The sequence below is a fragment of the Vulpes lagopus genome, chromosome 5, assembly GCF_018345385.1.
Source record: "Vulpes lagopus strain Blue_001 chromosome 5, ASM1834538v1, whole genome shotgun sequence".
Classification (NCBI taxonomy): Eukaryota; Metazoa; Chordata; class Mammalia; order Carnivora; family Canidae; genus Vulpes; species Vulpes lagopus.
Genome location: NC_054828.1, coordinates 102,544,717 through 102,569,770, shown reverse-complemented (window position 1 = coordinate 102,569,770; position 25,054 = coordinate 102,544,717). Strand labels below are relative to the sequence as shown.

The 25,054-nt window shown below is 36.0% G+C and overlaps 1 protein-coding gene across 5 annotated transcripts in view; it reads right to left on the bottom strand.

Annotated features, from left to right (window-relative positions):
- MAP4K3 (mitogen-activated protein kinase kinase kinase kinase 3) overlaps positions 1 to 25,054 on the bottom strand; it is a 185,161-nt gene that overhangs the window by 112,090 nt on the left and 48,017 nt on the right. For all 5 annotated transcript variants that reach the window (XR_005987929.1, XM_041756085.1, XM_041756087.1 and 2 more), the window contains exon 2: positions 7,129 to 7,186. Coding sequence is in view for 4 of the 5 variants with exons in the window: in XM_041756085.1 (XP_041612019.1) it covers positions 7,129 to 7,186 (58 nt within the window). In the remaining variant the exon portion in view is untranslated. The remainder of the gene's footprint in view (positions 1 to 7,128; positions 7,187 to 25,054) is intronic.

Below are 25,054 nucleotides of genomic sequence, written 5' to 3'. Positions count from 1 at the left end.
AAAAGAAAAGAAAAGAAAAGAAAAGAAAAGAAAAGAAAAGAAAAGAAAAGAAAAGAAAAGAAAAGAAAAGAAAAGAAAAGAAAAGAAAAGAAAAGAAAAGAAAAGAAAAGAAAAGAAAAGAAAAGAAAAGAAAATCTGACACCAAAGAACAGGCTAAAAAGGATAAAAGTATAATACTTCCTTAAGTATACCTTTTTGTATACCTCTGCCTTTCAGAATCATGTTAAAGTTTCACATACTTTAAAAACACTCTAAAAGAAAATAAAACAAAAGATGGGGGAGGCATCCCCAAAATGAATACAACCAAAACAAATGAGCTGGCCATATGTTATGGGTTGAATTGTGTCCCCCCAAAAGATATGATGAAGTCTCAACCTCCAGTATTTGTGAATGTGACCCAACTTAAAAATTGGGTCTTTGCAGTTATCAAGTCAAGGTGAATCCTGTCAGGTGATCTCTATTACTGGTGTCCTTATATGAGTGGGAAATTTGGACACAGGAAGCACACTGACGATGAAGGCAAAGGCTGGTGCCCTCTACAGGCCAAGAAACGCCAAAGATTGCAGGCCATCACCAGAAACTAGAGGAGAAGCATGGAACATATTTTTCCTCAAGCTCTCAGAAAGAACCAACTCTGACACACTGATTTCCAACTTCCAGCCTCCCAGAACTGTGAAAGAATAAATTTCTATTGCATTAAGCCACCTAGTTTGTGGTATTTTGTTACAGTTGTCCTAGGAAACTAATAAACCATGGAGACTTGAAATGAGTAACATAAACACTTTTGAAAGGTAAGGGAGGTGGAGAACCAAACACTAGATCAGTGTATGTTCTAAAGATAAAAAGAACTCTAAACAAACAATGATCTCTAGTTAGCTGATTTCTCACAGAGGCCTGGATTAACTATTCTGAAATTACTTTTCTGTTCAAGGAAAAAGCAAAGAAATATCCAATATATTGTAGCTAATGGAAACTAAGCACCTCCCTATTGGAAAAAAAGAGTTACAAATACGAAAAGGAGAGAATGAACCCTGTGGCCTTAGACTAGCATTGGTTTTAGACAGTCAGATGGGTAGAGGTGTAGGAGAAGTCTGGGTAAATGTGTATTTATGTGTGCATCTGCATGGGATGTCTATCTCTTAAAGTAACCTAGTAACAAGGACCCTTCAGCAGCAATAACTACACCTAGAATCCAAAACAAAGGCTTAAGAACTCTTTTAGATTAAAGAAACTCAAGAGACCTGGCAACTGAATGCAACACATGATCTTGGATTTTCTTTTGACTTCAAGGGATATTACTGGGACAACTGACAAAATCTGAGTAAGGTGTGTGGGTTAAATAATAGCATTGTAACAGCATTATTTTTCTGATTTTGAGAATTGTACTTTTATATAAGACAAAAACATTTCATTGTTAAAGGAAATACAAACTATAAAGTATTCAGGGGAAGATGGTATCTTTTAATATAGGAAAGAATAAAGTAAAAATAATTCAGTACTGAAAAATCTGGGTGAAATACTAAAATTCTTTGTAGTATTCTCTTTTCTCTAAAGTCTACAATTTAAAAATATAAAAACTTAAAGTTTAGTTAAAAATTTAAAATAAATGACCATGGGTTCTATAATAGAGAGGCGAACTTTCAAAGAGCATTGCTGGAGAACCAGAAATTATTCTAAACATTCCATGAAGTATCTGTAAGGCAATACACATAATAACATAGGCTCTAGAAAAAAACATAAACCTGGATTTGAATTTGCTCCAATGTTACATAGTCCTAAGGTAAATTATTTCATCTTTCTCTGCCTCTATTCTACATCTGTGAGGTGAGGATGATAATATCATACCTACTGCAAGGTGTTACTGTGAGGACTGAAACAATGCATATGAAGAATAAGTACAGAATTTGGCATGCAGCCCTAAGCAAATGTTCAAAAAGTGGCTGCTGTGACTTTTATCACTATTATTGTTTTTGTTATGTGGATATGTGAATTTCAGGAAAAAAAAATTCCATCATCTGGAAAAACACTAATAAAGTGAATTCCTATTAAACCAAGTTCTGCACATTATCATTTCCTAGATTTCTAGCCCACTTGAATTATGCTGCCAATTTCTCCCCTGTACCTCCTCTGACATAGAAAATAGAAAATAAACCCAATAGGATAGTTGTGTTTTCCCCGCCAGCATTTCAGAGCTTATCAATGCTACTTACATAGACAACACAGATTTAATTTTAAGACTCTATATAAATATATAATGAAGATCTAGATCAAACATATAAAAAGGATCAATGTGAAACAAAGAAAAATAAAGACAAACCAAAAGAAAAAGACTCTTACCTATAAAAAACAAACTGATGGTTATCAGAGTGGAGGTGGATGGGGGATGGGTGAAAGAGGTTAAGGGGATTAAAAGTATACTTATTACGATAAGCACTGGGTGATGTACAGAATTGCTGAATCACTATATGGTACATCTGAAATTAATATAACACTGTATATTATAATATGCTGAAATTAAAATTTAAAAGAAGAACTAATTGATTTATCCTAAGATTGTCTTGATTTTATCTCACAAATAAAAAAAGCTTCTCTCCATTTTCTCCAGAAACTAGGATGGGCAGCCTACAAAAGGCTAAAAAGTTACCTTGTTCCACAGAGTATAAGAACTCTAGTAATTGAACTCATAAGTGTTTTTCTTTTACATAAAAACCAGGTTTTATGGCTGACAAATTACTCACTGCACTGACCACCAGTTTGGACCACCTCTCTGAGGACCTGGAGACACCCTGGGGATCTGTGTCCACTCACATGCATCCTTATCTATCCTTCGCAATGCTTGTTCCGTGGTTCAGTGGTAGGCAAGCATATTAAGCTGATCTCAGTTGTATATCCTTGGCAATCTTTGAACTCCAACCAGCCCTTGGCTGTCTATATAATCGTGTGTGCCATATGTAATGTCTGTATACAGACATACATGAAAAAGGAGAAAACCACCAAAAGTGGACCGTGTTCATATAACAGGTGGTAGAACCATGATGTTTAGTTTCCTCTTTTTGTTTAATTGTATTTTTCTTACTTTTACTATAATAATCAAACATAGTCTTTGCAATTTAAGTTTAAATATGTTATAAACTATTATTATATGTTAACTAACTGGAATTCAAATAAAAACTTTCAAAAGTTATAGTCTGTTGGTTATCAAAGGATGACTGAGAAAACCAAATATAAATTAAAGCTACATGGAGGTGCCTGGCTGGTTCAGTCAGTGGAGCATGCGACTCAATCTTGAGGTCATGAATTTGAGCCCCACATTGGGTGCAGAGATTACTTAAGATAAAATAAACTTTTTTTTAAAAAACAAACTCATTTAAAAAAAAATAAAACAAATTAAAGCCACATGAGTAAGACTGGAAGTCCCAGTGATGTACACAAACTAAATTCACATTCAAATAAAGAATTTTGTCCACATGTCTGAATTAGTTTTCATTTAGCTTCAGGTTCAAATCAGGTAGAGAAAAGAAAGGGAAGAAAGAGAAAGGGAAGAAAGGAAGGAAGAAAAGAAAGAAAGGAAAGGAAGGAAAGGAAGGAAAGAAAGGAAAGAAAGAAAGAAAAAGAAAAAAGAAGAGAAAAGAAAGAGAAGGAAGGAAGGAAAGAAAGAAAAAGAAAAAAAACGAAAGAAAGAAAGAGAAAGAGAAAGAAAGAGAAAGAGAAAGAGAAAAAAATGATAGAAAGAAAGAAAATAACAAACTTTGGATGCAAAATCTTCATTATGTTACACTGAAGTATTTCAGATTTGATTTTTGGTTTTCAAAAAGTTTGAGACTGGCCATGAGAATTCTAAGTTAAAAAATGTGAACATACCATCAAGAAGCTATCTCCCTCCACCACATTCCAAATCAAATCTGAATCTTATCCATCCTATGAGGCTAACTACCAATTCACAGAACATATTAAATGACACCATAAGGAGGCAATCAGCAAAACCCAAACTGAGAGAATAATTCTACACAACAAATAAACAAGTTTCTTCAACAAAAAAACTTCAAGGAAAAAGAAGAGATTTTTAAAAAGAAGAGATAAAGAAGGAACCTATGAATATAAAAGAAATTTGATACACATCAACTAACTGCAGTATGTGGAACTTATTTTATGGTGAGGAAGCTATTATTAATACTGTTAAGACATAGCAATGGCATTGTGGTCATATATTTTTATCACTTTGTTAATGCATATTTTAAAATCATGTAATTCATCCATATCAAGTATACAATTCAACAGGGTTTTTTTTTTTTTTTAGTAATTTACCAACTTGTGCAACCATCACTATAAACCAGTTTTAGAATATAATCCCAGTAAGATCCCTCATGTCTATTAACTGTTAATCACACCACCCCACACACATACCAGTCCATTAGTCCACTTTCTGACTCTTCAGATTTGCCTCTTCTGAACATCTCACACAAACAGAATCATACAATATGTAGTCTCTCGAGTCTGGCTCCTCTCACACAGCAGGTTTTTAGGTTCATTTATGTCATTGCATCCATCAACAATTTGTTTCTTTTTATTGCTGAATAATATTCCATTGTGTGCACATATTTTGTCTTTTCATTTACCAGTTGATAGGCAGTCGTTTCCATCTTCAGACTATTATGAATAATGCTACTATGAACTTGTGTGTGAAAGCTATGCACACAGATGCACAAGAGTGGAACTGCTGGGTCACTATGGCAAATTAATGTTTAACTTTGTAAGACACTGCCATAATGCCAAACATTTTTCCAAAGTAGATGGACCATTTTATGTTCCTGTAAGAGTTCCTGTTTTGGTTATACTTTGGGTTCTTATCCTTTAGCCATATATGCTGGAAGATTAAGGGCTAAAATGATATGACATTTGGGATCTGATTCAAAATTACAAGTGAGGAAAGGAAGGTAGTGTATAAAGATCAAACAAAATTGGTCATATTTTGAAATTATAATACTGTTAGTAGTAATAATAGCTACTTACTACAGTTCGTACTTTGTTCCAGGCACTATTTTAAGTGCTTTAGATATATCAGCTCATTTAATCCCTACAACAACCTTAAGAGGAAGCTACTATTATTACTTCCATTTTAGAGATCAGGAAAGAGAGAACCAGAAAGCTTACGCAATGTGGTCAAGCCAGGACTACAATCAAAGTAGCCTGGGTTTAGATCTGTGCTCTTTACTACCAGGCCATATACTTCAAGCTGACCAATGAGTGATATGTCAAATTAAGGCAACAAAATTAAATGCTAAGATTCAGGTAGTTTCTATGAAGATCTAAGCAGGGAATGTAATATTAACTAAATTTAAGGGTATCTAATAGCACATATATGATGCTATTGCTATCTCTGAACAGTAGAATACGATTTTTCTTTTTTAATTGTATTTTCTACTTTTAAAATAATATATGCATGACAGTGTTCAAGATTAACATCATAACAATACAAACATCCCATCAGTCAGAAAACAAATGACTTGATGAACAATAAGATTTTTCAAGTTCCTCATTTTTTAAAGAAAATATTAAGAGTTACTGAATGAGTACTATGAACCAGACAATAAGTTTAGTGCTATGGACACAAACTAGATTAAAGCCTAGAAACAAAGAAAGGCTATTCTAGGATGATAATACAGCTGTGGTAAGTGCTATAAGGAAGCTATTTCTGCAGAGGAGTCCCCTTACTCAGACGAGGAACAGGAAGACCTGAAGGAGAAGACACTAAGCTGACTGAAGGAATGACATATGTATAACTACTTCGAATCAGAGATGATTTCATCAAATAACATAGCCATATCTTAAGGATTACAAATGAAGATTATGCTTCAAATGCCAAATCTTCTTTTTTTTTTACCTCAGACTTCACCAACTTCAAATATCCCCTAAAACATAGGAGATTCAAAGAAAAACTTGTCTTCTGTGTTAAAGTGTTAATTAAAGTATACAAAATCCGTAAGTATGTGTAACTAAGAAAGTATTTTTTTATTCATTATATTTGAGTGTGTTCTGATCACAGTCTGTCAACACATCCTGAAGTTTCATCTTAATGGCACTTCTAAAAAGTTTATTGATGATCTAAATCAGAAGCGTGCAAACTACAGCTGTAGGTGGCCTGGTTTGTTAAGAATGGTGTTTCCTTTTAGAGGGAGAAGGGGGGGTGGTGGAGATATGTATACAGAGACCACATGTGGTCCACAAAGCCTAAATTATTTTACTGTCTAGACTTTTCAGAAAAAAACTGCACACTTTCAAAACAAAACAAAACTACCAAATGGGTTTATACTCACACCAAGGATAAAACCTGTTTTACCAAATTCCTGTATTATCAGTTTGGAGTGGAGGGAGCCATCAGAAAGGCACTACCATCACTATGGAACTCAGCCTAGACACTAGCACAATTGCTTGCTTATAGTGGCAAAGAGAAAAAGAGAGAAAGGACTTTTAAGAGAGAATAAACAAGACTGTAGTTGATCAGAAAGACAGGAGTTCTGCAAGAGGTGGGGGATTTCAGAGAGAAAATACAGTTTCTGCAAGAGGTGGGGGATTTCAGAGAGAAAATACAGTTGAAGCAGGAAAAAAAAATAGTCATTCTAGGGGCTCCACAATAAGCCGCTCACGTTGGAAGGTAACTACTATAGCAGTATTAAGGACCCATAAAATGTGAGGGCTAGAGCGACTGAGAAAACTTAGGCTCAGAAAAGTTACCTGGCCAAGTTCACAGAGCAAGAGCACAAAGTACTGGGCTCCCAGCACCCCAGTCTCAGTTCAGTGCTTTCCCCTGCATCACACTGACCTCTCACTGCAGTACAGGGTTAACCTGGAAAAACATCACTCCAGACTGGTGGCAGATTAGCTCAACTAAGTTCAAAAGAAACAAGGTCGCTCCAGAAGTTCACCTCCCTTCCCCAATTATGAGTGATTTTTCAAGAAAGAATTGAACCAGCTGTCTACAGGTCTCAAAGAGGAGGAAAGAGTAGACCACAGTTCTCTTTCCCAGAAGATGTTAGGAACAATCAGAGAATGCTGACCAAACATCACTTAAATCAGCCTTACAGTCATCCAATGGCTTACAGCAATAAGAAACATCAAATTTCAATTTACCTGGTTCCAATTTTATTACTTTAATTGCTGCCAATTCACCAGTGTTAACATTCCGTGCCTAAAAGAGAAGAAAAGATAACTGTGAAAAAAAGCTTTCATAAAAAATTTTATGAAATATTTTAGTTTACTGTTTATTTTCAGTTATATAGAAATACTTTAATTAATTAATTAATTAATTAATTAATTTATTCATGATAGAGAGAGAAAGGCAGAGAGAGAAGCAGGCTCCATGCCGGGAATCTGACGTGGGACTCGATTCCGGGACTCCAGGACCGCGCCCTGGACCAAAGGCAGGCGCCAAACGGATGAGCCACCCAGGGATCCCCTAGAAATATTTTTAGGGATCCCTGGGTGGCGCAGCGGTTTGGCGCCTGTCTTTGGCCCAGGGCGCGATCCTGGAGACCCGGGATCGAATCCCACGTCGGGCTCCCGGTGCATGGGGCCTGCTTCTCCCTCTGCCTATGTTTCTGCCTTGTCTCTGCCTTTCTATCTCCCTCTCTGTATGACTATCATAAATAAATAATAAAAAAAAAAAGAAATATTTTTAAAGCAAGAACTGCTAAAGGTATTTACATTTACAAAATAGTTTCTTCACAATGAATATCAACATTAATTCAAATGTAAATTTAATCATGGTGATAATAAATGGACAGACACAAAGACTTCTTGTATATGTTAGCATTGTTCTAAGTGTTTGAGTAATTCATTTATCCCCACAACAATCTTTTTTTTTTTTAAGATTTTATTTATTCATGAACGACACAGAGAGGAAGGCATAGACATGGGCAGAGGGAGAAGCAGGCTCCATGCAGGGAGCCTGACGCGGGACTCAATCCCAGGTCTCCAGGATCACATCCTGGACTGAAGGCTAAACCGGTGAGCCACCCAGGCTGCCCCCACAACAATCTTATAAGGGAAGTACTAATATATATCCATGTTGCAGATGAGGAAACTGAAGCACAGAGAAGTTAAAGAATTTGCTGAGGCCATACTGTGAGTAAGCGACAGTAGTAAGATTCCAATCCAAGAAGTCTGACTTCAGAGTCTGAGCTTTTAAGCATTACACTGTACTGTCATCCTCTCAAAACTGTTAAAATTTTGAATTAATTAACTAGCCTTAAACTTTTAAACTTATTTTTTTAATATTTTATTCATTTGAGATGGGGGGGGGGGTGCAGAGACACAGGCAGAGGGAGAAGCAGGCTCCATGCAGGGAGCCTGATGCGGGACTTGATCCCAGGTCTCCAGGACCACGCCCTGGGCTGAAGGTGGCACCAAACCGCTAAGCCACCGGGGCTGCCCAAACTTTTAAACTCAAAAGTCTTAGAATATGGGGCGCCTGAGTGGCACAGTCAGTTAAGCGTCTGTCTTCCACTCAGGTCCTGATCCCAGCAACCTGGGATCCATCATCTATCCTCAGGCTCCCTGCTCAGTGGGGAGTCTGCTTCTCTCTCTCTCCCTCTCCTTGTGTTCTCTCACTCTCAATAAATAAGTAAAATCTTAAATCTTAACAAAAAAACTTAGAATATGAAAAGCTAATACAGTTATATAAGTACATAATGAGGGATCCCTGGGTGGCGCAGCGGTTTGGTGCCTGCCTTTGGCCCAGGGCGCGATCCTGGAGACCCGGGATCGAGTCCCACGTCAGGCTCCTGGTGCATGGAGCCTGCTTCTCCCTCTGCCTGTGTCTCTGCCTCTCTCTCTCTCTCTCTCTGTATGACTATCATAAATAAATAAAAATTAAAAAAAAAATAAGTACATAATGATAATAGAACTACAAAAACAGCCCCCTCCTGCATGTTTAAACACAACTAATGTTACAATCAATTAAGTGCAGTTTCAGTACAAATCAATTTTTTTTATTTTATTTATTTATTTATGATAGTCACAGAGAGAGAGAGAGAGAGAGAGAGAGGCAGAGACACAGGCTGAGGAAGAAGCAGGCTCCATACACCGGGAGCCTGATGTGGGATTCGATCCTGGGTCTCCAGGATCGCGCCCTGGGCCAAAGGCAGGCGCCAAACCGTTGCGCCACCCAGGGATCCCTTCAGTACAAATCAAATATATTTTTATAAGCCACATATTAAAAATAAACATTATTTTAAAAACCAGTCCAAGAGCACCTGGGTGGCTCAGTCAGTTAAGTGTCTGACTTAGGTTCATCAGGCTTTGTGCTCAGCGGGGAGTCTTCTTCCCTCTCCTTTCCCCACCTCCTCTGTGAGCATAGGTGCATAAATTCTCTAATAGATAAATAATATCTGGGGTGCTTGAGTGGCTCAGTCAGTTAAGCATCTGCCTTGAGCTCAGGGTCCTGGGATCAAGCACCATCGGGCTCTCTGCTCACTCTCCCTCGGTGCACTCTCTCTCAAAGTAAAAATAAAATCTTTAAAACAAAAGATAAATAAAGTCTTAAAAAAATCAATCCATAATATTAGGTTGCTGATATTTACAACTGTAATTATGTATAAATAAGCAGAAATGGTCTTTTCAATTTCTATGAAAATAGCAATTCTTTGTCAACTTAAAATGTTTTACAATTGGATAACTTTCAAAATATTTCAAACTGCTTATAACTGTTACATAATACTTAAACTAACTGAAACTTAATTTTCATAAAAACCAATGAAGATCAATATACACAACTCCTTGATCACAAAAAGATACATTCCTGAGCAAAATTACTTAGTTGCAACACTCATTTTTTTTAAAGATTTTATTTTTAAGTAATCTCTACAGCCAAAGTGGAGCTTGAACTCACAAACCCAAGATCAAGAGTTGCACATTCCACTGACTGAGGCAGCCAGGCACCCCACAAAACTCTTATGAATATAATGATGAAGATCACGGAATCACCCACAAGAAATGACAACAGTATTAACAGTGGAATCCTTCTAAGAATACTGGAGCATTAAAAGTGTCAGACAAGAATCTAGGAAGGCAGATATGGGGACACAGCCATTGCTGCGATATAAAATTTAACCTTTTAACTCAAAGAAGAAACAAGGGTATTAAAAGTTCTCCACCATATCAAAGTACCTGCCTGGCTCAGTCAGAAGGGCATGCGACTCTTAAATCTTGGGATCAAGTTCCAGCCTCACATCGGATGCAGAGATTACCTAAATATATATACATATTTTTAAAGATTTCCCCATAATAATTAAGAAAAAAATTTAAATTCAATTGGCAGAGAAAATTCATTCCTCCTGAAAAAATCCCCATAACCAATGAACATTTATCACAGGCCAACTATTATTGACAGTACAAAACAGATTTGAAGTTATTTCAAACTAAACCTAATTTCTGTTAAATGAGATAGACATTTCAAATACAATGCCAGGTAGGTGTGCATTCCCTTTCCTAGGATGAGATTGTGTGTGTACATGCACACATACATACACACACATATACACACGTATGATGAAATAGAAATAAAACCAGAATATTGTTCTAGAGAATCTCTAAAGGAAGGGGGCAGAGTGTGCCTGTAAAATATTCAAGTATATCACATAAGACTCATAAATCTCCTCAAACACTATCACAACTACTTGCTTCTCCTCACACTTCATGAACTTTTCCTGTGAGGCTCCTAGATAATCTGTTCTCTAATCCCCTTTTATAGTACTTATCCAAATAACATAAGACAAGATGCTACTCTACCCAATACTCAATCCTCCATTTAAAAAATTGTGCCATGGTTTTGTCTTCTGTTTACTGAAAATAAATTCAGAGTATGGGTGATTCCATTATATAAAAGCAGAGATTATATGAGCTCATAGAAAGCCAGGATGATTTTTTTACAGCTGAAATTTAGTCCGTAACTGACCACAAGAGGGCACTACTGACAACACAAGTTATACAGTGTCCAAAATGGCTACTGTACACAATGTATTACTCTTCTAAAAATAGATTTACTAAGTTAACACCAGCACATATTCATCAGAAAAACTATGACAGTGAACAACTTATCAGTAGCACTTATCAGACTAAAGTCAGTTATTTACAATACGCTTGGACTCAAATATAATTTTTCAAAATGTAAATCAGTCCAGAATTTTCTTAAGGGTAACAAGAGTTTTTAAAATTATGATTCTTTAGAATGAAAAAACCAAAACAGCGAAAGGATTACTGCTCTTTTTTACCTCCTGAAAATCTTCCAATATGTAACTTATTTGACAGAATTAAGGTAACTCACACAAAGGGAAGAAAAATAACAAAAACCCCATGCAAGCTGAATAACAAAAACCCCAAGCAAGTTCTGAGCTTTTCGGCATCAAAATCCAGATGTTTATTAATGAAAAGTCTTATACACTTTTTAAGATTTTGCTTTTTATTCAGAGAGAGATCAGGGAGGGGGAAGAGGCAGAGGAAGAAGAGAGAGAATTTTCATGAGGTTCCATTACCCTGAGAGGTCACGACCTGAGCTGAAATCAGAGTCAGATGCTTAACTAAATGAGCCACCCAGGAGCCCCTAAAGAAAAGTCTTTAAAGCATTATAATTCATCAAGAATCTTGGTATTCTGGTTAAACCATATTTTGTCATCTCTAAATTTACAATGGCCAAGATCACTCACTGAGATTAATATAAAAATTAATAGTATATCTCCTATACTCTGGAACTACTATTCTTTTAGCAATCACCTAGACTAATTTATTAGGAAGAAAACGAGAACAAGATAAATAATGTAAAATACCACCATGTATAAAGTTTAAAAAAATTTTTAAGATTTATTTATTTGGGGGACGCCTGGGTGGCTCAGCAGTTGAGCACCTGCCTTCTGCCCAGGGCGTGATCCTGGAGTCCTGGGATCGAGTACCACGTTGAGCTCCTGCATGGAGCCTGCTTCTCCCTCTCCCTGTGCCTCTGCCTCTCTCTCTCTCTCTCTCTCTCTCTCTCTCTCTGTGTCTGTCGTGAATAAATAAAATATTTTAAAAATGAATAAAATATTCTTAAAATTCAGTATCAATAATATAAAATTCTCAGACTTGCTCAGGACAGAAAACTGAGGATAAATACTCTAAACATCTAGACCTAGAAGGCTTCTGTGACCTCAATGCTATGACCATCATTTGTCATTTGCTCTGAAAATGATATTCAGATCATGTCGTTCTTGAAAACTCTTCAGGAATACATAACTGCTTTAAAGACAAAATTCGTATTTCTTGTCTGAGAATTTAAATTTTTACTAAATATAGCACTTTTTGTAACAGCTTTTATTGAGATATAATTCACATCCCATAAAATTTTCCCGTTCAACACACACAATTCAGTGGTTTTAGTATATTCAGTTACATAGCCATAACTACTGTCTAACTTTGGAACATTTCATCACCCCAAAAAGAAACCCCAGACTCGTCAGTTAGCAGTCACTCCCTGTTCCTCCCCCTCCCAGTCTCTGAGAACTACTAGTCTACTTTCTACCTCTATCGATTTGACTATTCTGGATATTTCACATCAGCAGATCATATAAAATGTGGGCCTTTGTGATGGGCTTCCTTCACCGAGCAGAACATTTTCAGATTCATCCATGCTGTAGCATATATACCAGTCTGTACTTCACTCCTTTTGTTATTGAATAATCCTCAACTGTATGGAAATATCACATTTTGTTTATTTATCAGCTTAAGGATATTTAGGTTGTTTCCACTTTTCAGCTATTATGAAATAATGCCTCTAATGAACATTAGAACGCACTTTTTAAAAAAGATTTAAGAGAGAGAAAGAGAGCATGAATAGGGGGTGGGAAGAGGGAAAAGCAGGCTCCCCTCCAAGCAGAGAGCCACACAGGGCTTGATCCAGCATCCTGGGATCACGACCTGAGCCAAAGGGAGATGCTTAACTGACTGAGCCACCCAGGCACCCTCAGTGTCACATTTTTGCTTTCATTTCTCTTGGGTACAGACAGACCTAAGAGTAGAAGTGATGAGTCACATGGTAACTCTGTTTGGCTCTTTGAAGAACTGTTAAATTTTTCTCCAGAGTGGTTGCACCATTTTATATGATGACCAGCAATATATGAAGATTCCAATTTCTCTGCATCTTTGCCAATGTCTGTTGTTATGGTTTTTATTTTAGCTGTCCTAGTGGGTGTGAAGTAGTATCTCATCATTGTCTGACTTGCACTTCACTAATGACTAATGATGTTGAATGTTTTTTCATATGCTTATTGGTCATTTAAATATTTTCTTTGGAAAAATGTCATTCACCTCTGCCCATTTTTGTGTTGTCTTCTAACTGTTGACTTAGAAGAATTATTTATAGATCCTGATATAAATCTCTTATCAGTTATGATTTGCAAATATTTAATCCCATCCTGTGGATTGTCTTCATTTTCTTGATGGCATTCTTTGAAGCACAAAAGTTTTAAATTTTAATCAAATACGATTTGTCTATCTTTTTGTTGCTTTGCTTTTGGTATCATAGCTTAGAAACCAATGCCTAACCCAAGGTCACAAAGATTTTTTTTTTCCCTACATTTTCTTCTAAGTGTTCACTTGCCCCAACTCCTTCCTGGGCCTAACTGCCACATAATTCTTTAAAGCACAGCTTAGGTTATTATCACTTCCCAGGAGCCCTTTTCCCTATTGCTACTCTGGCTTAGGCATCCGCATACACACACACACACACACACACACACACATATTCCCAAATGGGAGTAGGCCTGTCAGGAAAGTCCTGCAGATCTGGAATTGGTCTGTTTGGAGGGGTTCTTACAAACTATTATGATTCAAAGCTGTCCCAGAAGTCAGTTCGGTTCAGTCAGCCTTTTAAAAGCCATTCATATTAGAACTAATTTGAGAAAGGATTTTTCTGAGATGATTTCATGCTGATTACTATGTTATCCCCAACTATTAGAAAAGAATCCTTGAGTGTGAGTAAACAACATAATCAAGAAACAATCATTAAGAGGCAAAAAGTGTACTACCGTATGATATAAAGTAGCTAGACAGTCATTACCAATAAAATAATCTATTGACTATGTACCAAGCACTCCCAGGTACTCAAAGCTTATTCCTTAGAAGAGTCTGTCCAATATTAATATGAAGAAAGGTTCAGAAATGGGAGTGAAGATATACGAAGTTTAGTCCTGGTCCTGCCAGTAACTAGCAATGGGATCTGAGCAAGTAATTTCCTTTCTGTCTTCTTCCAAACTCCTTCCCCCCAGTTTAAAAACAAGTGAAAAAAGACTTTTTCTAATGTTCCTTCTAATTCTAAAAGTCAATGTTTATATCAAATAATGTAAGTCTAACAGATTCCAAATATTAAACCAGATGGCTAGTTACATAAGAATCATATTAGGGGAAAAAAAAAGAATATTAGGAATTTAAAAACAAACCAGTAACAAAAAAATACCACCACTAATTTTTAATCAACAGATTTAAGACAGGAACCATTAATCTGTATTTAAAGCTACTGATTTACTTCTGAAGTTCTGCCAGGTTTGGGGACTTGGTGTGAGACACTGTGCCATCTGAATTTTATAAAATATAAATACCAACTTCTAAGTCTAAAAAGAGTGTTATAGGGATGGCTTTATGAAAGAGATTACCATTTAAGCAGAGGTTTGCAAACTGGGCTGGATTGCAACAAACACACAGAAGAGTGATGGGAAAGAGGGCAGAGAAAGAAAAGCATGAGCAAAGGCACAGGGACAAAAAACACAGGCTATTTTGAGTGTATATGGGGAGCCAAGCCTCAGAGTACCTCCCATATAAATAATCCCTTTCAGAGGTAAATGGCTAACCCACAGCCCCTGCTGAAGTAATAGTTTTGACTGCTTTTCCAGCTACTTGAACTGGGTGTGAGTCTACCACAAGGGCAACTAAATGTACAGGAAGACTGACAGAGTAACCTCCGTCCCTGGTTTGCTTAGGGACACTCCTAGTTTATGCCTACTGTCCTAGCAGAATTCTCAATAATACCCACTTTCATTCTCAAAATTAAGCTTTTATTTAACTTGGATGATAAAGTATAAAGTCACTCTACCAGTAAACCCTGAGCTGACATGAAGAAAAGATATAGGCCAGATTCTCTAAAATAGAGGTAAAAAAAACATGACCATTAAAAACAAAAATTTCAGTATAGTTAACATACATATAGTTACATTAGTTTCAAGTGTACAATATAGTGATTCAACAATTCTATACACCATTCAGTGCTAATTCATCTATTTCACCCACCCGCCTCCCACATCTCTACTCCAGTAACCATCCATTTGTTAGAAATTGATCTGTTTTTATAAGTAAAATTTTACTGGAACACAGCCATATTTATTTGTTTAAGTATTGTCTATGGCAGGCAGCCCGGGTGGCTCAGCAGTTTAGCGCCGCCTTCAGCCCGGGGTGTGATCCTGGAGATCAGGGTCGAGTCCCACGTCAGGGTCCCTGCATGGGCCCTGCTTCTCCCTCTGCCTGTGTCTCTGCCCCCCCACCCCTTTCTCTCTGTCTCTAATGAATAAATAAAATCTTTAAAATTAGAAAAAAAAAAAGTATTGTCTATGGCTGGTTTCACAATACAATGGTAGAGCTGAATAGTTGAGATGGAGACCATATGAAGTATCTGAAGTACATACTATTTGGCTCTTTGGAGGAAAAATTGGTGGACCCCCCCACTCTAAAACAGCACTGTCCAACAGAACTTTCTGCATTGATGGAAATGTTTTGTATCTGGATTGTACAATAGAGTGGCCCCATGCCACATCTAGTTGTCAATCAACTGAAAGCTAGAACTGAAGAATTGAATTTTATTTATGAATGCAATAAAATATTTAAATTGGGGAATTTAAAATTTATGTTTTAGGTGTACAAAATAACTTGATAGATGTATGTACTACAAAACAATTACCACAATAAGTTTAGTTAACATCTATGACTACACATACTTAAAAATTTTTTCCTTGTGATGAGAACTTTTAAGATCCATTCCCCACCCCCCCCCAAAAAATAAAATCCATTCTCTCTGCATCTTTCTTTTTTTCTCTGCATCTTTCAAATACACAATATAGTATTGTTATAACTGTAGTCACCATGCTGTACATTAATTACATCCTTGGGATTTATTTAGCTTATAACTGAAACAAAATCAACTTTAAAAAATATAGTTCTAGTAGTTTTAACACAGGTATAAATTTGTGTAACCACCATCACCAGTCAGAAGCAGAAAAGTTCCATTACTGCAAAAACTCCCTTGGGAGTCACATGCTTGCCTCACCTAACTCCTGGCAACCACCAACTGGATATTCGCCTCTATAATTTTGTCTTTTCAAGAATTTCATATAAATTAAATCATTCATTATGTAACTTTTAGAGACTGTCTTCTTTCACCAAGTGGCTGCATTTACCTTTAGTTTTGTTCCTTCTCATTGTTGAGTAGTATTCTATTGTATGAATATCACTGTTTATCCACTACCAGTAGAAGCATATACTAGCTGCTTTTAGTTTTTGCCAAATATGAATCAAGCTGCTATGAACACACAAGCACAGGTTACAAAAATACCCAGAAGTGAAACTCAGTTTTATGATGGGTATATGTTTTACTTTGTAAAAACAACAAAACTACCAAACTCTGTATAGTAGCTGTCCCACTGTTCATTTCCAGCAGCAATGTATGACAGTCCCAGGTGTTCTACATCCTTGCCAGTAATTGGTACTATACTTTCAATTTTGTCATTCTAACAAGTGTGTAAGAGTATCTTGTGGTGGTTTTAGTTTGCAATTCCTTAATGGCTAATGATGCTGAACATCTATTCAGATACTCATTTGCTATCCTTTGGCAAAGTGTGTTCTAGTCTTTTTTCTACGTTTTAATTGGGATGTTTACTTTCTTATTGTTGAATTTTGAGAGTTCTTTACATATTCCAGATACAAGTTCTTTATCAGGTATGTAATTTGCAGATACATTTTTTCACACTCTATAGCTTGTCTTTCCATTTAATTAATAGTGTCATTCCCAGAGTGTTATGGACTGAATTGTGTGCACTCATTCACAAAATTCATATACCCCCCCCCCCCACACACACACACAGTACCTTAGAATGTAACTGTATTTGGAGACAGGCTAAAGAAGTAATTAAGGTTAAATGGAGTCATATGGTGGGGGAGGGGGGGACAGGGGGCCTCTAATCCAGTAGGGCTAGTATTATTATAAGAAAAGAAAGGAATCCACAGATGTGCACACACAGAGAAAAGGCCATGTGAGAACACAATAGGAGGCAGCCACCTGCAATCCATGGAGAGAACTTCAGGAGAAACCAACTCTAGCAACACCTTGATCTTGAACTTCTAGTTTCCAGAACTGTGAGAAAATAGAATTTCAATTGTTTAAGACGCCCAGTCTGGTATTTTGTTACGGCAGTCCTAGCAAACTAATACATAGAGCAAAAGTTTATACTTAAAGTCCAATTTATCAACTTTTCTTTTATGGATTATGCTTTGGTGTCAAGTCCAAAACCTTTCTACTTAATCCCAAATCAAAGATGTTTCTTTCTTCTTAAAAAACAAGTTTTACATTTAGATTCATGATATATTTTGATTTAATTTTTAAGGTGGGGCACTTAGGTTGAGAATTTCGTTTTTTGTTTTTCCATGAATATGTCCAACTGTTCTAATACTATTTGTTGAAAAGACTATCCTTCCTGCATTGAATTGCCTTTCACCTCTGTCAAAATCAGCTGGCTATACCTGTGTGGGTTTGTGGATGCTATATGGATCCACTGATCTTATATCTATCTCTTACTAATAATGCTACACAGTCTTGATTACTATAGCTTTACAGGAAGTCTTAAAAATAAATTACTATAATTCCTCCAACTTTTTCTTTTTCGAAGTGCTTTAGGTATTCCATTCTAGGTCTTTAACCTTTCCCTATAAATTTTAAAATCAACTTGTCTATATTTATTTTTTTTTAATACTGCTGGAATTCTGTTTGGAATTGCATTAAGTCAATACATCAATTTGGGGAGAACTGACATCTTTACTATGTAGAGTCTTCCTATCCATGAACACTAACCTCTAGGTTTTCTCTAGTATCTTTCATCAATGTTTTACGGTTTTACACATACAGATCCAACACATTATTTTGAGTCTTGTGTAGCTAGTGACCACTGTATTAGACATCACAGCTTTAAAAATTCTGAACTTGGAAATACTAAGAAACAGTACCACCATACAACGTAACTCAATGTGAAAACTATGCCATAAAATTGTGCTAGTGTCTTAGCAAGTAAGACCTTTGGCAAAGTGAAGATTTGAAGTAGTAGAAAAGATGCAGTAAGGAGACAGTTAATAAAGAGCAGAGAACAGAATGAATGCACAGAACAAATTATAAGAGATCATGAGAAAGGAACAGATCTCCACAAACTTGCCTTGAGTTCTTTTCATTCCATCTCCATTTCACATGTATCTTTACAACAGCCTCTTTTTTCTTGAATTACCTCAAATGGCTCTTTGTTTCCTGAAACCAAATGATTAAAGGTCTATATTTCTAGGGCTATATGACGCCTTCATTTTTCTTTAAAAGATTGTATTTATTTGAGAGAAAGAGAGCAGGAGTGGAGGGAAGGGTAGAAGTAGAGAGAGGGAGAAACAGACTCTCCACTGAGTGCAGAGCCTGATGCAGGACTCCATCCTAGGATGCTGAGACCTAAGCGGAAGTCACGTAACTGACTGAGCCACCCAGGTGCCCCATATGATGCTCATTTCAAAAAGGAAGAAAAACAGATGGAGACTATCATACTAACTTCTTTTTAATGATTGAATTAATTTTGAATTGAATTTTTTCAATTCAAAACAGATGGAGACTATCATACTAACTTTTTTTTAATGATTGAATTAATTTTGAATTTTTTAATGATTGTTAATGATTGAATATAATGGAAAATAATCTGTAAATGATAAAGGACAAACATATCAATAAATTAGACTTTAAAGTTTAATCTAGGATTCAAAATGGGCTTGTTCTCTATTATTAACACTTTTAAATGGCAGACTACAAATGTCAATTTAACTGATAACAGTGGCATCGAATTTGGGAAAACGCAAAGGTTCAAATAACTAAATTCCAACTTCCCACTATAGAAACAGCAGCAAGCAGTATCTCTAACTCAGTGGTGCTCCAACTCTAGTGTATATACAAATTACCCGAGCTTTTACTTTTGGAAATATGTTAGATGAGATATGAGAATCCCTCTATTACAAATACCTAGACATGGCAGGTAAGATACAGCAAATATTCTTTTAAATGCATTGCTGGACTCACAAGAAATCCACAGGCAGCAAAAACAAAGACAAAACAGTAATTAATCAAATATACCTGTTGAGTGTATTTATTTAATGAAATGAGAGTAGTAGCAAGAGCTAAAGCCATGATCTTAGCTTAAAGTTACAATCTAGAGATTTGAATTTTGGCTTTTATTAGATGGAATGAAAGGTGGAATTGAGACCACTGCATAGAACTGGCAATGTCCTTGAAAGGCCACACTCCTCAGTGAATGTGTAGACCTGGATAGGAGAGAATGTGTGTCCACTAACAAGGGCAGCAAATAAAAAAAACTATATGAATCAGGCCTTCACTGGAATGGGATCCACTGAAAATTATTGCAAGCCTATTCTCAGTTAAGTATAAATATATACTTCTTTCAAGGACCAGGAGATTCAAGCCAATAAATGAATTTAAGCTGTTTCTGGGTTGGGGGTTCTGAAAGGCATCTGTCAGGGAGAGAAGCAAATTCTCTGTGTGAAGCCAAACAGACCTTTCAACCCTCTGTGATCCAAGGAGATTCCTAAATATTACTATTAGCCAAATATGGGATTAAAACAAAAAGAAACAAACCACCGCAGCAGCAAAAGCTATTAAAAAAAATTAAATCTGCAAGATGTTCAAATTTTGGAATTAACAGATCATAATATATAAGATTACAATTAGGTATGCTTTAAACGTTTACAGAAATAAAAGTAAGTATGAAGTGTATAGGCCAGAAACAAGAGACAAACAAAAGTGACTTGGGAGACAGGAAAAAAAAAAACCTAATAGAATTTCGGGGGATATATATATATATATATATATATATATATATATTCATTCCTTGAAATTAAAAACCTAGTTGGAGTAGATACAGAGAAAGAATTAGTAAACCAAATGACAGATCTGAATCAGTAAAGAAAAAAAGAAGATATGAAAGAGATGAGACATCTTAAAATCATCTTATCTCATAAAAGAGATTAACATACATCAAATTACAACTTCATTAGGAAAGAATAGGAAAAAAAAATTTGGAGAAACAACAATATCTCAAGGGACACTAGCTGAAATTTTTCCAGAATTAATAGAAGACCTTGTATTCAGGAGACACCAAGTCTCAAGAAGAATAAATAAAAAAGTCTCAAGAAGAAAAATAAATAAATGAAAAAGAAATTAAAATAAATACATAAATCATTTAAATAAATAAAAAAATAAGTACCATCCAGATACATCATATGAAACTGCAAAACGCCAAAGGCAAAGAGAGGCCTTTAAAACCAGAGAGAGGGGCACCTGGGTGGCTCACGGTTGAGCGTCTGCCTTCGCCTCAGGGCGTGCTCCTGGAGTCCTGACTGCATCTGGCTCCCTGCAAGGAGCCTGCTACTCCCTCTGCCTATGTCTCTGCCTCTCTCTGTGTCTCATGAATGAATAAATATTTTTAAAAATAAAACCAGACAGAGGAGTTAGATTACTTACAAAGGAACAATTATACTTCTCAGAAAAATAATAAAGGTCAAAATAATACTGCACTAAAAGTAATTAAGTCACTTCAGAATTGCATTCCTAAGTAAAAACATCATACAAAAAATAGGACAAGGGGCAGCCCAGTGGCTCAGCGGTTTAGCGCTGCCTTCAGCGACCCCTGGAGACCCAGGGTTGAGTCCCACATCGGGCTCCCTGCATGGAGCCTGCTTCTCCCTCTGCCCGTGTCTCTGCCTCTCTCTCTCTCTCTCCCTGTGTGTGTGTGTGTGTGTGTGTGTGTCTCATGCATAAATAAATAAAATCTTTAAAAATATATATATATATCCTTCTAAAGATATAGTTCAAGATTAAAAAGAAAAAGACTCAGAAGGAAAGTCTAAATGCAAAAAGGAGCAAAAATAATTTGGCAACCTTGAGTTGATCAAAACAAACACTGATGACTGTAGAGAGCAGTAATAATAAAATCTAATTTATGAAATTTTTTTAAAAGCAAGAACTCAAATACTGAAAAAAATGGCATGTAAATGGAAAAGTGTGATGGACATTAAAGCGCTCCAAGGGGTGGCACCTGGGTGGCTCAGTCAGTGGCTAAGCATTCGAGACTCTTGGTCTCCGCCCAGGTCATGATACCAGGGTTGGGACTTTAAGCACCCCTTGGGCTCTGCACTGGGCTCCAGGCTCTAAGGAACTTGCATTGTTTAGGAAGTGTGCAGAGTTAGGGAATAATGTGAAATCACAGATTAGATATATGAATTAAATTAAGAGTAACTTCTAAAATACTAGCCCACTGGTGGTAGAAAGGAAGTATCTGTGACTGTGTGGAGGCATTCTACTTGTGCTAATAACTGGGGATGATAATGGTATCTGGTAGGTAGGAGGAGTCAAGGATTTTAAGTGTCCTGGTGTGCCTATGAAATGCCACACAGTGACAGTCCTGGCCAAAATGCCAATAGCCCTACAACGTTATGAAATAATACATATTCCTACTAAAAATGGAATTTAAATAATTCAATATGGAAATTAAACAATTAAAATCACCTATAAATGTGCTTTAAGTCACAAATTCTTGGGCTCCACAAATAACAAACTCTGAATCAACAGGTCTGAGGTGAGACTCAGGAACTTACGGTTTTAAGAACTACCCAAGCAACTGTGATGCAACAGTCCATCAATCACACTTTGAGAAACATTACAGCCTAATGAGGCAGATGACGGGGGTTTCAGAGACTCCCATTACAAGAGCTGCCTTAATGCTGAGGAGAAATCTAGCAATAGGGAGTAGGTGGTGGCAGAAGTTCATATGCACATACCATTAGGAGTCCCCAAATTAGGAACTGCAGAGCAAAAAGAAAAAGGGTTTAAATAATAACAATGCTTTCTCATTACATAAAAGGCTTTTTCTTTTAATTACTGGAAATGAAGTTATAATAGAATGGATCAGGACACCATAAATAAAACAATTCAATCCACAACCTACAAATAAACCACCTATAAAACAGATGGTGGGAAGGTCTATCTTCAGAAGTCCCACCCATATTCTGACCTACACTCTGAGTAAATACCCTTCCTTTACCAATTCCTAACAACTGGGCAGCAAAATAGTATTTCTGAAAGATACTAAATATATTCTGGAAAAAAGAGTTCCTTGTACTGAAAATAATACTATGTTGTCTTCCTAGAGATTAACAATGCACAACAGTACATTAAGAGTCTGAAAATTCTACAGTAAGGAAATCCATTTGCTTTGACTCCATATTTCCCATATGATTTGATTAAAAGGATCTCCCAAGTCTTCCCCATTTTCATTACAAAATTTAAGATTTAGAAAATGATGTTCACTTGTGTAAATGTTCTTTATTCCCTGCTGTATCTTTGACACCTAGGACAGTGACTCGAACACAACAGGCACTCAAAAAAATGTTTGCTGAATGAGTAATTAAAATCAGCTGCACGCTGGTAAATGTTTAAAAATCAGCTTGGGGGAAATAGGAAGAGCAAGCCTTGATTGGTGGTATTTCAAGATTGTAAACACTCCCACCATGGCTACCAATTTATAATCTCTGAACACAAAATTGGAAAGAGATGCTCATAATCTCACTAGGACAAAAAGGCTCCAGGATATCAATGATTAAAATGCTAAATGTAGCTTATTTTATGCAAATGCAGAGTAACACCTCACAAACCAGTACCCCTGCAGAATGAAGACTGAGTTTTCCAGATACTGGGATAAAAATGTTAAGTGCAAACTGTGTGTGTTTTTTTTTTTCAATTCAAAGAAATACTGTATGTTTATTAAGTGTGAGGTACAAAATCTATTATTTTCTGTTAACTCAGTATTGTCAATTATCTATAAACTGTCAAAAGGGATGATCGTAAAGATTACAGAGGTATGTAAAGCTAAATATCTTTTACTAAATTACAGGTTCTTAACTGGGAACCCAAGGATGGGCTTCAAGGCACCTAAGAACCCCTGACACTGAACACAAACTGGTAACATGTTTATGTATCTTTCTGGGAAAAAATTCTATAGCTTCCCATCAGGCATCTCAAAAGTGTCCATAACCCAGAGATTAAGAACCATTTCTTCAAGAAAAGAATTGAGAAGAACTACAAAAACAACCACAAAAAATGTAACAAAATGGCATAAGGACATACATGTCAACAATTACTTTGAACATATGTAGATTAAATGTGCCAAAGGACAAAGGGTGATGGAATGTATAAAAATGTATAAATGTATTAAAAAGCAAGACCTATGGTGCCTACAAGAGAGTCATTTCAGATAAAGACACATACACATTAAGAGTGAAGGGATGGAAAAGCATTTATCATGCAAATGGAAGTGACAAGAAAGTCAGGGTAGCAATACTTAACATCAGACAAAATGGACTTTAAAACAGAGTAAAATTATAACAAAAGACAAAGAACACTATATAATCATAAAAAGAACAATCCAACAGGAAGATACAACAACTGTAAATATTTATGAGCCCAACATGGGAGTATCCAAATACATAATAAAGTAGCTAGTACAAACATAAAGGAAGTAATGAACAGTAATACAATAATAGTAGGGAACTTTAACACCCCACCTACATCAATGGATAGATCATCCAAACAGAAAATCAACAAGGAAATAGTGACTTTGAATGATATACTGGACCAGATGGAGCTAACAGATATACTCAGAACATTCTATCCTAAAACAACAGGATACACATTCTGAAGTGCACATGGAACATCCTCCGGAATGGATCACATATTAGGTCACAAATCAAGTCTCAACAAATTTAAAAAGAACTGAAGTCACACCATGCATCTTTTCTGACCACAGCACTATGAAACTAGTAATCAACCACAAAAAAAAAAAAAAAATCTGGAAAGAATACAAATAAATACAGGTTAAATAACATGCTACTAAACAATGAATGAATCAACCAAGAAATCATAGAGGAAATTAAAAAATACATGGAGGCAAATAAAATGAAAATACAATGATCCAAAATCTTTGGGATACAGCAAAAAGCTATCCAAAGAAGGAAGTTATAGCAATATAGGCCCACCTCAAGAAGCCAGAAAAATCTCAAATATACAATCTAAACTTATACCTTAAAAAATTAGAAAAAGAACAAAATCTAAAGCCAAGGGGGAAAAAAAAGGAAATAATAAAGATGAGAGCAGAAATAAATGAAATAGAAACTACAACATCAAAAAAACAATAGGACACATCAGTGAAATCAGGAACTGGTTCCTTGAAAAGAGCAACAAAATCGATAAACCTTTATCCAGAGTCATAGAAAAGAAAAAAGAGAACTCAAAATCAGAAAAGAGAAAAAAAATAACAACACCATAGAGATACAAAGGCTTAAAGAGATTATGAAAAATTATATGCCAACAAATTGGACAACCTACAAGAAATGGATAAATTTCTAGAAACACATAACCTTCTGAAAACTGAATCATAAATAAATAGAAAATTTGAACAGACTGATTACCAGCAATGAAACTGAATGGTAATCAAAAATTTCCCAAGAAACAAAAAGTCTAGAACCAGATGATTTCACAGGTGAATTCTACCAAACATTTATGGAGGAACTAATACCTATCCTTCTCACACTATTCCAAAAAATAGGAGAGGAAGGAAAGCATCCAAATCCTTGTACAATACCAGTATTACCCTGATACCAACCAGATAAAGACACAACAAAA